This window comes from Lethenteron reissneri, chromosome 35 (assembly GCF_015708825.2).
Source record: "Lethenteron reissneri isolate LAM-NWPU_2019-01 chromosome 35, ASM1570882v1, whole genome shotgun sequence".
Lineage (NCBI taxonomy): Eukaryota > Metazoa > Chordata > Hyperoartia > Petromyzontiformes > Petromyzontidae > Lethenteron > Lethenteron reissneri.
In genome coordinates, this window is record NC_083813.1 from 4,075,225 (window position 1) to 4,090,196 (window position 14,972).

Consider the following 14,972-nt stretch of genomic DNA (forward strand, 5'->3'; position numbering starts at 1 on the left):
TTTTATGCGTCAAGTGAAGCAGATTTATGACAGCGCTTTCATTTTGTCTCTCTTTGGAAACAAGGTGCCTCATTTAGCCCAGCGCCGCTGTCCACAGGACACTGCTGGGACGACGAAGAAGCTCCCAGTCAATGTTTCTGGCACTTATATTAATGTTGTGTAGGTTTTCGAAGAAATGCAAGGGAGCTCCCTTCTCGCTAAGATTCCTCGAACACTGAGGGTTCAATTACCACCCCCCCCCCCCCCCCCATACACGAAACGTCGAGCTAACGCTGTTCAGGAGACCACAACAATTTATGTTTTATCCAGGAAAACCTAAGCGAAAGGCTTTTTCCTGCCATAAAAGTGAACATTGAATGTTCTCGTCTTCTCCTGCTATGGTTATATTATTTGCACCGTCTCTTCGAAGCCGAATATATCTTTCCCTTCCAGGCGTATCGCTCACTCAGTAGTACATCTCTCGTGCTGCGTTCATCTCGCTCTCAATATATCGTCATGTAAAGTATCGTACTCAATAATCACAATGTAAAATAGCTCTCCACTTCTTATGTTACTCGAAACATCTCCCTTCTTTTCTCACTCCGCAACGACAGTGCCATGTCTGCTTCTCCCTCTGCTCCCCTCGCCCCTACATCTCTGTGCAGCGTATTTGCTCATCTCCTTCAACACATCTACTTTTCCTCTGTCCGCAATTCTGAAGTGAGTTGAATGGGCTTCGATTTCCCATACTAAGGGCACGTATTTTATGTGTTTTGTCAATCAGAACTCAAACTAACATTCCTAAAAGCAGATACTCAGATTTTAAGTGATTGTTTTGCTCTCTCAACAATTGTGCATTTATTTGTGACCAAGACGAGATCATCAACTGGCTCCACATTAAAAAAATCAGTTAAATCACCCATAAAGGTTTTTTAGGGTTAGACTTCGTAAATATAAATGTGTCGTTAAACCCGCCGCCACACGACACAGCCAATTAGTAAGGTTCGTCACGTAAACAGAACTTGCCACTTAGTTACTACTTCAGCACACCGGTGTGTTGGAGAGTAAACCCACAACATTTACAATCTGATTACAACATTTTGCTTGTGATTACAACAATCAGCTTCATCAGACGATATCCAGAATTGTAAAAAGTCCTCCTGTTTTGGTCTTAAATAGTGGGAGTAAATTTTACATATCTGTAGACCTATCAGGTCCACAGATATGAGTTAGAATGGATCATGCTAATCTGAGAATACGCTGAACCTTTTATTTCTTGGGTTATTCAGTTATTTTTACACAATCTAACCTACAAAAACCTTTATTATGGATATTGGCCATGAAAGCCTGCATGGTAAAGAGTTAAATCAAGCGTGGCTGGAACCTAGATTTGAAATCACGATCTCAGTAGTACCGGGTAAAATTCATGCCTCTAACCTCTCTTCATCCATACAGCCATATATATATTATATAATTTTAAACGAATTCACTCAGGTGTATGCCATGCATGATGCAGGTGTCTCAGAGAGCGGCACAGGACGTGGTCTTTATTTCAGGATGCCAATTAAACCAGTCCCGGGTGGTGGCAAATCAACACACTGCGAGGAGAAAACCAATTGTACTCACTACAGCGCTCTGGATCTGGTATCTGCAATCCTCTGCATTTCGACTCCTATTGAGAGTTGTTCTGCATCTTGTACCTGCAACACTAAATTTCAGCTCTTCTATTGAGTCACTCTGCATTTCAGCTCTTAAATTGAGAGTCAATCTGCATTTTATATCTCCAACACTCTGCATTTCAGCTCTTCTATTGAGAGTTTGATACACGATGCATCGCTCCATGTGTAGCTATGACAATGGCGTTGATAAAAAAAAAATAACTGGTCAACCCAGAATTGGGAACAGCAAGGCTCAGGATTAAAGTGCAACCTTTGCCCGCAATCATCATGCATTCCGTACTGAAGCATGTGCGCGTTTTATGTCACAAACAGCCATGCTCTGGGTCAATTACTCTGCAAGGTCAGTGACACGTGTTTAATGACACCAATTACTTTCCTGCCTGAACTGCAATTGCTTTTGTGGGAATATTAACCCAAGAGCCAGCAACTTTTGCAAACAATTGTAACGATAAAAATAAATATACTTAATGGAATTTGGAAACGTATGATAACTGGAACTTCAATCAATTCCCTTTTATACGATTCCTGCAAAGAAATAGATGGAGCTATGGATATGAGCTCTGTTGAATCTGAGCATGTAAAAGGGGAATATATTCCCACATGCCACAGATACAAGTCTTGTACCTTCATGTTGTACTGCCTTCTTACAGGCATCTTACTCGTCTGCTTCATCACTGTCTGATCCACCAACTCTACTATTGGCCCTAGAGAGGAGTATGGAACCCAAAGTAAAAGCTCAACATGAGTTTCGGGTTGGATAAAAATATATAATACGGGCACATTAACAGGAATACTCAAATATATTGCACCACTGACAAACGTAACTCACTATGAACCACAAGGTAAGTACATGTGAAGGGTGTACATTGGACAGACACCACGAGTCGTTCTGGACATTTGTGAAAAAGAACTTCATAGCTCATTGGATTTCTCCTCCTGCATTCTAAATAAAGATGTTGATTCTGATGTTGAGTGTCACAGCTGCGTCTGTGCACTGCTCTGAAGTCGGTGTCCTGAAATGAAGTGTCATGGCATAAAGTGGCACCACATCCCCTAAGCTGTACGGGTTAACCCTCGCAAAGCTGTTCACGGGCCAATGAGATGACAGCTCTCGGCTTCGGCTGATGGGAAGATTCCAATCACCGCGCTAAGCTGGATGTCTTCCAAGCAGCACCGTGAAGAGTGTAGGGCCCTCTCAGAACACGCCTCCCGTAGGCACGCATGCGTACATGCACAAGCATGCGCGAAGAGCCAAAAACCCTCACCTTGGCATTTGAGACACCTGGGACTAAAGCTCGTTGTGAGCGCCGCGGTTGGCGAGATGTTAACTACCTCGCCAGAGATATAGGAGGTTGTGGGTTCGATCCCGACCTTGACGCCTGTATATTTGGAGTTTGCATGTTCTCCCCGTGGTCGCGTGGATTTTTCTCCGTGTCCTTCGTCTTGAGTATCACGGGCGTGAGTCTAACTCGAGGCACTGTGATCATAGTAGAGTGTGGATACCAATGCACTCTACCACATGCAAACTCAAATACACTGCATTCAAATTACCCCGGCAGTCTTGAAATCAATAATAAACATACATCTAATCGTACAAAATTCTGTATATATGAAGTAGAAATTAACATATTAGAGCGTTGACTGCTGATGAAAAATACAATGATACCCTTGAACTAGCCAGACTGCAAAAGCCCATCATTGTCTGGCCACAAAATTAAAAAAATGCTTGTCTGTCACTGCTGCCATTTTGTGGTAATTATGGCATCTCATGAACAGCATTGCATCTGAAAATTAACTGGCATTTACGCCAATAACCATGGCAGCTCTTGAACTCTGAAAAATGGAATCCAAAATTGAATCTTCTTAAACAAACGGCAGAGACAACTGAAACGGGACCAGTGAAACAAAGCAGAGCTCGGGTTCTCGGCGTTGATAATTCGCAGTTCCGTTGGACAAGGACAGAGCTTGCAGCGATGGCTGCTAACGTGGCTTCCGCAGATTTCCGCTGGCCTCAGCCGTGCCACTCATGCGTGCCAGGCGCTGCCAGCTGTTATTACTGGAGCCTCCGTCAAAACAACTGCCTGCGACACGAGCCGCCAAGAGTGAGACCTCCCGCCATCGCGATGCATCTGCGTCGTGCGCAAACGCTCTCACCCACTCCGGCGTGCACTCGTGCCGACCTACTCAAAAGTCTGGATTAAGAGAGGTGGTGGCTCGGTCGCTCTTGGGGCTCGTACTGATCGTGTCGCACCACAGATTCGAGCACCGCAGATATATCTCGGGGTTAAAACACTGGGGATGGGTGCCGCTCTCTTTTTTCTAGGGTTACGTCCCCATTTGAGCACCAGGCCAACATTTCTGTCATCGTGGATATGAATGCAGCCAGCCACATGCGATTAAATCTGGTCTCTACGTGTTGAGGTTGATGGTTTCTAACTGATCACTAATGACCAACATGTGAACTTGGATTTCCCCTTAATCAGTCTCACCCTACAGTGTGCATATCATTTGCTTGACTGACATGCAGCAAAACGCAATTGTCGAGGGCATGAAAGAAACATTTTCTCGTGACGAGGAAACCCAATTAAGTTCTTCCCAACACAACTGGAATTGATGATACAAATTAATGGGCACAGTTGAATTAGGTAAAATGCATGTGTCTTTATATGTTGTCCGGTTATTGTGCCCTTCGTGTATAAGCGTGAACGTTCATTTGCCGTGAGAGTCCCAACCTTCTAGCCCCGTGAGATGACTAGGAGAGGGCAGAACAACCAGTGGCCTCGAGCTGGCCACTTGGTATTTTTGGGGTCATTACTGCCCTCACCACCCCCTAAGCACGAGTTGATATTTGTCAAGGTCCGTCTGTATCCCTCCCAGTTGGAAAACCTATTAAGCGAGGCAATATCCAGACATGAGATCGTAGTGGGTAAATTGGGATTAGTATTATCGGTTTACACGCGATCCGGAAAGATTGCCAGTTTGCTCTCCCAATGATGCAGTTAAAGTAAAGGAAATGTTTCTTAAATCCCCCCCGCCCCGTCTCCACCCAGCGATTTACACGGGTACATCACAGTTAGCTGATCGGCATTTCGCGTTTGGTTGGGGTAATGTGTGGCTGCTCCTCTTTCAAGGCATCTGGCCAGCTTGGAAAAGTAGGCCGAGCATTCTGTAAAGCAGCTCACTAAGATTTCCTCTAGTCGAGGCCCTTCCACTAGTCAGTGTGTGAGCAAGCAACTGCTGGCCTGCACCATTATCTTTAATCATAAGTTATAATGCCCGTTTCCAAACTTGTCATTTCATTAAGTCATAACCCACATCGTTTTCAAGAGGTCCTCTCGTGTTCTGGTGAGAAATTCTATTGGCGATGCGTAAGGTTTGTGGATTTGGCCAACGCCAACAATGCACAATGGCCTACTCTTGCGACGGGCGTCGTGGGATTTTTCACATCCGTGAGCGAGAAGACGGGACGTCCTTTGCCAAGGACGACATGCTGGCTTAATAACTTCCTGCAAGACGTTCTGGGCCAGGGGAGATGGTGACTGAATAGAGCTTGCCTTCAACCAGACCATCTTGTAGCGTTCTACGTACTGTTGGTCTTTGCAAGGCTTGCATTAAATATAAAATGTTGATAAAATTAATCGCCGTCCTACGAGTGCAAACTCGTGGACTTGAGGAACAATAAAAAAAGTTCAGCTGTAGCACTGCAATTGCTGGGGCACAGCACTGCTGGTAGACTTGAGCGAGCTCTACAGAAGCTCTGCAGAGGGTAATTTTGGCCTACTCTTCTACACCGGCCAGATGTCTTCAAAGAGGCGCAAGTACCCATACTTTATCCCACCACGACTGTTTTGTGCCCATTATGCTGCTGGGTGGAAGTGGTAGGATTGAAGAAACTTTCCCATCTATTCTAAAAGCCCAGCGTTCCGTTTGTCCGTCAACTCAATTATAAGAGCCTTTCAGAAGGCCCGAATCAAAACGTTATAGAATGACCCCCCCCCCCCCCCCCCACCTATATGTCAGGGTAAAATGTTGATCCAACCAGTTCACAACAATTGTCCAACCAAAAAAATATGTAGGCATATATGGCTACACACGCGAAATACAATAGACTCAAGTCAGTCGTATCTGCATACCCTGTCAACCCCTTATCAGTGCCTACCTTATTACAGACCAATTCAGACCTTATTGGTCACCCCGTGCCCTTATAAATCTCAACGTTCATCCAAAAAGTCCCATAACAAGGGAGAAACACAGTGCGCTCACTCAGTTTAATAACCATTGCTACAGTCTACATTACAGGCTGAAAATACGCGCACCAAACTTAATAACCAGGCTACAGTCTACATTATAGACTGCCAGTACACTCACCAAACTTAATAACCATAGCTAGTCTACATTATAGATTGCCAGTACACTCGCTCCGATTAAGAACCAGGCTCCAGTCTACATTAGTGCTTTTTTGTTTTTTATTTAATTTTTATTATTTGTATTCACTTTCTTTTTTTATTATTCTTTTTCTATCAACGTGACTTTACCGAAAGAACCAAATAATATGCATAGCTCCAGTGGCTTCCTAATATCGGAAGGAAGAGCGCTCCAGGTAGCCGCAGAAGCACATCTGAAAGCGTACGAATACTGCAATTCCAGTGTGTGGGGAATGGTCACCTAGTTCAGAGTGACCAAGAGCAGGGAATATTCTGGCTGCTTGCGAGACACGCCTTCCAAAGAGTACACATCCTCCGATGTCGTATGCAGGTATGCGTGTGCGCGTCAATTTACACAACAGCTACGTGCACGCAGTTTACAGGCAGGCATTTACACACAGAGACAAGCATGCGAACACACAGGCGGACAGATGTGCTTTGGTACACAGACAGGCACGTACGTACGCACATACGGACACGTGCACACATGCATGCAGATACCCGCAAGCATGCACCCAGACGCACGAAGACAGAGATCCCCCCTATAGCCTTGACATAATGTTGGGACAAGTGCTCTTCCTGAGCACCTATGAAGGCCAGCACGGCAAACGAGGGGGTGGGTGGCCAGCACCATGACCGGCCACCTTTGTCTCCCTCATAGTGAAGTTTTTTACACATCACCCTAGGTACTCATTTAAAGCAGAGTCGACCTAGGGGAGGCCCAGGATTGGTTCAGATAATCATAACTGGTGTTGGCTATGAGCGGGAATCGAATTCGGGTTGCCGGGTTCGTAGCGCAGCGTGCTACCGGCTACACTACCACTCCCCTCCCAGATGCACAAAGACAAAGGTCCCCTGTATAGCCTTTACAGACTGTTGGGGCAAGTACTGTTAGCGAGCACCAATGAAGGCCGGCACGGTACACGAGGGAGTGGATGGTCAACACCATGTCAGGCCACCTTTGTCTTCCTCGTGGCGATGTTCACACATCACACCACGTACTCATTTGAGGCCGAGTCGACGTAGGGCATGCCCAGGATTGGTTCAGATAATCATCACTGGTGTAGGCCGTGAGCGGGAATGGAACTCTGTTTGCCAGGGTTCTTCGTGCAGCGCGCTAGCCGCGACACCACCGCTTCCCACCAGACACACACACATGCATACACACAGACGTGCAGAGACACACGCACGCTCGCTCGCACACGTAAGTACAGTTGCATCGCACATAGCCTGGAGAAGCCCAGTGCCAAACCACAAGAAAAAAAAACGGCTTCATGGTTTTTTCCCCCTCCAGCCGTGTGTGCCAAAGCCATGCTACTGCCAAAAGCCACAAGGGAGGATGAGGAGGTTAACCCCTTCTCTTTCCGCAGCGACGAACAGGCGCTATTCAGCTCAACAGCCATTTTCAAATTTGCGGCAAAAATCTCGTATGACTTTTTTGGACATTATTAAGGTGAAAATGCAAAATGTCTCCTTGTTCAAACAAGCGCAAGGCATCGCTCACCTCTGTTGACGACCCTCACTAAATGGTGGAAAATACACCTTCCCAATTACCAGAAACAAGGGCCAGTATTTCAAGGGGTGACCAATGTTGACTTCCTATAAAGTGGTAGTCGTTTTCACCAACTTCAAGGAAGATGATGGGATGAATCAATCCCTGACAAGAAATGTAATTTGCAAGCTTACCCATAATAATGTACTCATTTATCTATCTATCTATCCAGTCATCAGAGGGAGGATCTTGCATTAGGTTTTTATTTTAAGATGTTTTCAGCCAATGAATGATTGGTTATACATGTGGGAGGAAATTGGAGCACCTGGAGAAAACCCACGCGTGCGAGAGGGTAAGCTTTTACCAGTTGTACCCTCGGAGTGCCCTCATGCCTGCTTGCGAGAATATACGTTGAGCAACATTACATAAGGGGAGAAAAAAGAAACACTCATTACACAAAAAGGCCTCTTCTTATAATTGGCAATGCCCCCCCCCCCCACTCAGAATAAGTGTGATTCTGAATCAGAATATTTATACTGGAAGAATCTGATGAGCTATAAAGCTCTTTGTCACATATGTCCAATAACTAATCGACTCTTTCAGGCTCTGGCAAGGCCTCGCTGACGTGTCGTCAACACCCCTGCTGAGCGTTGGGGCAGTGGCGGTGGCGGAATCTGGGTGGCCCTTCTCACATGTGGGGGGCATTTAGCCAGAGCCATGGTGGCAGGGGGGAGGTGGGCAGAGGGCTTCTGCGACCTTCAGCGAGGCGTCTCGTGACGGGCGCACTCCCCCCGCTGGTGTCGCTGGCGGCGGCGAGGGAGGGAGATGAGCACATCCATGCCCGCGATCCAGTAACAGTCGGACAATTTTTTTTACCAATTGCATGCTTTAGGTGCAGTTGAGAATTGGCGAAAAAAATATACTGCGCGTATATTTCTCTTGGTCTAAGTTACGGGTTAGTGTTAGTGTGAGGATTATCTTTGCTTTGCCATCTGATGCCTTAACCCAAACCAATACAAAAATTAATGTCCCCCTGTCTGAAAAGCCACTGTGATAAAGTCCACATTACGATGGCAAAGGACAGTCCCTCAACACAACACTCAGTTGATTTCTCACACAGTGGTACTGAGGAATGCACGTACTTTATTTGACCAGAAATGCTTCAAAGAGTTTCAAAATTCTTATTCAGGAGGTCGTGCATTACAATGTTTTGCCAATTTCATGAATGAGTGATATGTGGAAGGAAACCGCAGCACCTATAGAAAAAGAGTATGCATACGAGGGGATAACCCTCAAAGCTCTGCAGAGATAGATTAACTGCACTGCTGTACTGCAGAGGTCGCAATCGGGTACCCGATACCCGTACCCTACCCGAATACCCGGCTACCCGTACCAGGCCGGGTACGGGTAAGGAATGAAAACCCGTTTGCGACCTCTGCTGTACTGTCATCTCCTGACCACTTCATAGGCCCAGTCTAGAATGCCAGGGAATACCAGGTTTGTCTCATTTCCAAGTACTTACCAGGCAAAACGCTGCTGAGCTTGCTGAGCCACACATACTGGAATATTTGTGAAAAAAATCTTCATAAGCTCATGGGATTCCTCTAGTCTAAATAAAGATTGTGATTTTGAGCTTCGAAACTTGAATGAGATCGGGTTCAATCAGGGCGATTTGATGACCCCAGAGGGAACCGAGTTCATCTCTGACTGGGATTTGAAACCGCAACTTTCAAATCGGTGTGACAAAATCTCCTGCCGCAGTGCGAGTATATACGTGACGGCATCTGAAGTGGCACTGGATTCACGGATTTTGGCATCACAGCTATGCAAGCCCCAAAGACGCCGGATGCGTGCGGGGCATACTAATATCTCGTCAAACATTCCATCGCAAAAAATAAATGACCGTAACACTGACCCCCCCCAAAGCGTGCGTGTAAAATTTAATAAAATCGAAGTTTCTGTTAATGAAACGCGTATCTGGGACACTGGTTGATTTAAAATAAAGAAGCAGGAGTTTGGAATGGATGAACGGCACGTGGTGCTTCGCAGAAATGGAAATGAAGCTGCTGTGCCTGGAATTTACAGTGTAATAAAAATAAAAATAAGATTCCGGCCTGTATCACGCAAGATGCCGTGCCGTTCTGGAAACCAGTGCAAAAATTAAAATGATGACATTAACACAAGCTGAGTAGTCCAGTCCAATAAGTCAGCCTCCTACTGCTTCACAGACAGGAAAGCATTACCGAGTTTGTCCTTTAATTTTCTGTGTCCGCATATGCGGATTTATTTATTTTGAAAAGTTAAATAATTAACTTTGTGCACTAACAATGTGAAGGCTTATGCTTAATCGAAGGAATATCAGGCTCTCTTAATTAGAACACTATGTTCTGCACGACATTCCCCTTTCAAACATTAACAAAATATGGCATTCTGTGCAGATATATGTAGGTGACTTTACCGAAAGAACCAAAGAGTATGGAGATTTCTGCAGTGACGAAAGCTTCAAATCAAGTTAAATAGCTTCCAATGTACGTAGGGACGTGGCAAAAAAATAATATACTAAAACTCTGAGCGATAAAGCAACCACAATTATGATGAATGTCGTAAAGGACAAAACAAAGCCATGACATTCGTACCCGACACACAACGTGTAGGGGCAGTGCCCCAGATCAACAGTAGGGGGACGAAACCGAGGGTGACTTGGTACAATTCAGCTATCCTCACCATCACCTCTTTTCTCAACGTCCACTTGTTTCACAAGAGTCAACCTGTCTCCAGATCATCAGCTATATTTTGAGAGATAAATCACCCGCCCTGACGTATTCACAGTCAAACTAAATTGGACAAGGCTGACGGTCTATGGATTTTTTTTTTTTAAGATTGTGGCCAATCCACTGCTGGATGAACACCTCCTCAAACCATGTCAGTCATAGGGGTTTGTTTGACGATATATTGCCGATATTCACGGTCACTGGGAATTGAACTCAGGTGCCGTGTTCTGTGCAAATACTCTTGGCCATGGCACCACTACTATAATCAATGTGTATCTGACCACGTGGCCACTGTGCTGAGCATGCTTGACTTACAATGGTAAAGTTAGAGAATGACTCAGCACATCACCCCTATGCTGTCACTAAATTGAGTACCACTCTGGATTAAGTTAACAGTGGTTGTTGTCTACACAGAATAGGGCTCAACACAGTAAGCAATCTCAACAGGCGGTGTTCAGTGCTACCCATGGAGGTGAACACCACCCTGTACCCATATGAGCATTGAGCCAACCCAGTAGTGTTGTACACAGCTCTCCGATGTTTTTGTTATTGTTCTTCCTGAAGTTGCGACGTCCAATGTTTCGCTCCCACTAGCTCAGGAACGAGACTCCTTGAAACGAGCACCCAGAACGCGGAGAGAGATGTCGTTGAGACTATCACGCCGAACAATGCGCCGGTAACGCAATGACAACACGTCGGAGGGAGGGAGGGAGGGGGGGGGAGCGGAGGCCAAGTCGACTCTCCCGCCGTGAACAGACGCGGATCGTTCGAAGGCAGCCCCTCGGCAGGCCCCAGGCTCGCCGTCGCGGCTCACCTCTTCTGCACCAGGTAGTCCTCCAGGATGTCGAGGCAGCGCACCATCTGCGAGAAGATGAGAACCTTGTGGCCACCCTCGCGCAGCCGGGGCAGGAGCTTGTCGATGAGCACCAGCTTGCCGGCCGCCTGCACCATGGCCTGCAGGTAGAAGTCTGGCACGTCGGCCCCGTGCGCCTCGCGGAAGTCCGACAGGATCTTCTCCTCCGCGCCTGTTTTGGGGGAGGGGGGGGCAGACAGTGGGCAGACAGAAGCAGCTTGAAACCGCCGACACCCTTGTGGTGGCCACTGAATGGGAGTAGATCCATTGGGCTGTGCAGAAATGGGAAACACCCCGAAACCACACCATCCACCCCCCTTCTGTTCCTCCTCATTTTTGTTGATCTGCTCAATCAAGCAAGCGTGGTGTTTAGACGTCTAATTGTCTGCCTCGTTAAATGAGCATTGGCCAGGGGAAAAAAATCCCTGTTGGCAGCCTTATCCCAGAGGTAAACACTCCCACATTCACAAAGCGAACGCCAGTGTATTATGTCCTTGACAACTGTAGGCTTTCCACAGTGATACCAATTTTTATCAAGTGTGATGAAGCGGGCAGGCCGAGTCGGTGCCTGATTGCCCATTTAAAACTCACCCACTTCTAATTGCAATTCGAGCACTATGAGCATAATATCACCCTGTAAAAAAAAATTACCATTTCCAAAATAAATCATTTCAGGGCACAATCCCTTTCCTATACAATGCAGACGACTGCTTCCGAGTCAAGATGGCCGATCGCTGGTGACGCGGTGGGAGGGCCGCCTTGCCACTCACCGTTGATGAGGTAGGGGTGGTTGCAGCACTTGCGCAGCTCCATCATGGTGTTCATGAGGTTGGGCAGGTTGGCCTGGCCCACTCCCTTGGCCAGGAAAGAGAAGTTGCGCTCCAAGATGGCACGGTAGTACTTCTTCTGGATGTTGGTGAGCTCCACCTCAATGATGGTTTCCTGCTTAGGCGCCAGGTTCTTCTCAACATCCTCCTTGAGCCGCCGGAGCATCATGGGCTTCAAAATGGCCTGGAGCTTCTGGACCTGTGCGCAGGTCGGGCATGGCGGACGATTACAAAACAACGCGACGCAAACCATCCCTGGAATGGCTTGGATCCTCTGAGTCAAATCAGCAGTCAGGTGTCATTCAGAAATTACAGAGAGCAGTGGGACCCTGTTTGTTCAAGGATGGCCGAGATAGAGATGTCCGCGTACGTTCTTCTGAAAACCCTTCAAGTGGCACTTCTTTATTGAGAAAACAGGAGACACACCCTCCTCTCTCAGATGCAGCAGTGAGTTTCGTGTTTGTGGAATAAGAATAAAACCAATATTTCAATTCTCAGAGTCTCAGAATTTAGGCAGAATTTCTGAAGGCAAATATAAAGGTAATGCGTTTTTTTTCTTCCGGGGTGACCAGGCTAAGAAAATCAGATGATTTCACTTGAGAATCCAGATTAATTGTGGGAGTCCGAAACCCATATTCACTTGGTCTGACCTCTTAGCCACCGGCCACATGATAAAATTACGTGCAAAGATAACGACACATTTATATATTTACGCGATCTAACCCCCCAAAAAAGCCTATTATGGATGATATTGGTCGCGAAAGTCTACGTGTTAAAAAGATAAGTGGATAAAATTGTGCGTGCAAGAAAAAAAACATTTTTGGGATTTTAATCTTTTGTACGTCATCGCTTCAAGTTAACCCTGCAGCCAAGGAAGGCACTACATTTAAAATTATATTCGTCAATCAAATAATGATGCCAAATTCTAGCAATTCATTGACTGGCTATGGGACTGTTTCAGATAGTTTGTGCATTTTTTTTTATTGTTTTGCATTGTTTTGTTAAACATTTTAATTCACTATTTTACTATCCCTACTTAAGTAACTTTAAAGTGAAAACTCAGGACTCAATGGGCTCTGATGTGAGTATAAAGGTCACCCATCTAATTTCCATAAACCAAGGTAATTGTACATAATCTGAGCAGAATGCACCAACAACTATTAATGCATCCTAACAATAGACAAAGTCAATTATCCCCGTATAGGCTTCACAGACTGAAGGAGCAAGCGCTGTTAGCACACCAGGTACTCATTTGAGGCTGAGAAAACCTAGGGGAGGCCCAGGACTGGTTCAGATAATCGTCACTGGTGTTATCCGAGAGTGGGAATTGGACTCGGGTCGCCGGGTTCGTAGTGCAGTGCGCTAACCGCTCCACTATCCCTCCCATTATCCTAACAATAACCACAACTGTCACCAACATCATCATTTCCAACACCAGTACCGTCACTGTTCAAACATTATCACACCCACAAACCCAGTCATCACCACTAATACAATCTTTACTATCACTTATGTACACCACCTCACTATCATCACTCATAACTGAAATGATTATAATTGACTGCTTTAGATGACACAAATACAAATTGCAACACAATCTTTAATAACACTGCTCCAAAATAAATCACAAAGCCATGTGTCAGGCAATGGCCCTTCTTTATAGTACACTAGCAGGTGTACCCGTTCTTCGCACGGAAATTCATAGTTTAGTCCATCACAGATGTGACGTCACCGCTCACTTGCCGTGAAATATATTATATCCATTCTATTTGGTTTTTTCGATTAAGTCACGTAGGTAAAAAAAAATTACATGAAATGAAAACAAATAAAAATGTATTTAACAAATAAAATTGAATTTAATTTATTTTATATTTTTTACCTACATGACTTAACCGAAAAAACCAAAGAGTATGGAGCCTTGCAATCACGAAAAATTCAAATCTAGAATTATATCCATTATTGCGCCCCCCCCCCCCCCAATAGAAAAGTCTATTGTTATACTTTTTGCATTGTGCTACCCACATGCCAAATTTAAAGTTTGTTGCATATCGGGAAGTATGCTAAACATTTCAAACAGACACACATATCCACTAATGTCCCTTTTATATAGATTAATAAAGTGAGCTTATGCACCACTGCCAATGCAGAATAACGAAAAAAAATTATATATATTAATGGGTTACTCTATCAAAATATTTTATTTTATTTAGCTCTTTTGTGAAATTCCCTTTTTATCATCTACAAAGGCTTACCATAATGGTATTGGCTATTCAAAACCGTTGAGAAAAAATGCGACTGCTACACTGAGATAGGAATTTAAATACTTTTCAGAAGGCAAGTCAGACAAAGAGACAACAGAGATGGACATTTGATTTTGTAAATAAAAGCATGAAACAAAATAACATACCAATGAAATTAATTATAACAATCAAAGGAAATTATTTAATCACTTAATAAAGACGGCTGAAAAGTTGTGCTCAAGAGGAAAATGACAAAAAAATATATTAATCTCATAAGTTTGCTTAACAAAAGGAAATAAAGCTTAAGGGACATAACTATAAAACCCAACAGAGTACAAAATAAAGAGGTGAAAGAGAGAGGAATAGGGTGTTGCTTTTGGAAAATTACATTTGACATGCGAATATGCCTAAAATAAACCACAACGTTTCCCCGCAGTGCATATTACCTGCCATGATATACATGGACTCTGACATGGAACATGAAACTCTTGCTGAGAAGTATGCAGAAGCACAAAAAGATTTATGTTGGCAATTACAATGAGAACACATGGCACCACATGGGAGTTGCGAGACTCCACATTCACCGTTCAGGGTGGGGACAAATTGACGCCTTCACGTTTACAAAATACTTTTTAGAAAAATATATATTCGCTGTGAACGTCCTTGACGTGACATGTTTAATGTTACTTCCATGAATATATTTTAGG

General features: G+C 44.9%; 1 protein-coding gene across 1 annotated transcript in view; it reads right to left on the minus strand.

Annotated features, from left to right (window-relative positions):
• Positions 1-14,972, minus strand: part of LOC133350830 (chromodomain-helicase-DNA-binding protein 7-like) — a 164,753-nt gene that overhangs the window by 38,081 nt on the left and 111,700 nt on the right. The window contains 2 exon segments of the mRNA XM_061565600.1: positions 11,160-11,370; positions 11,969-12,224. Of these exon segments, the coding sequence (XP_061421584.1) occupies positions 11,160-11,370; positions 11,969-12,224 (467 nt within the window).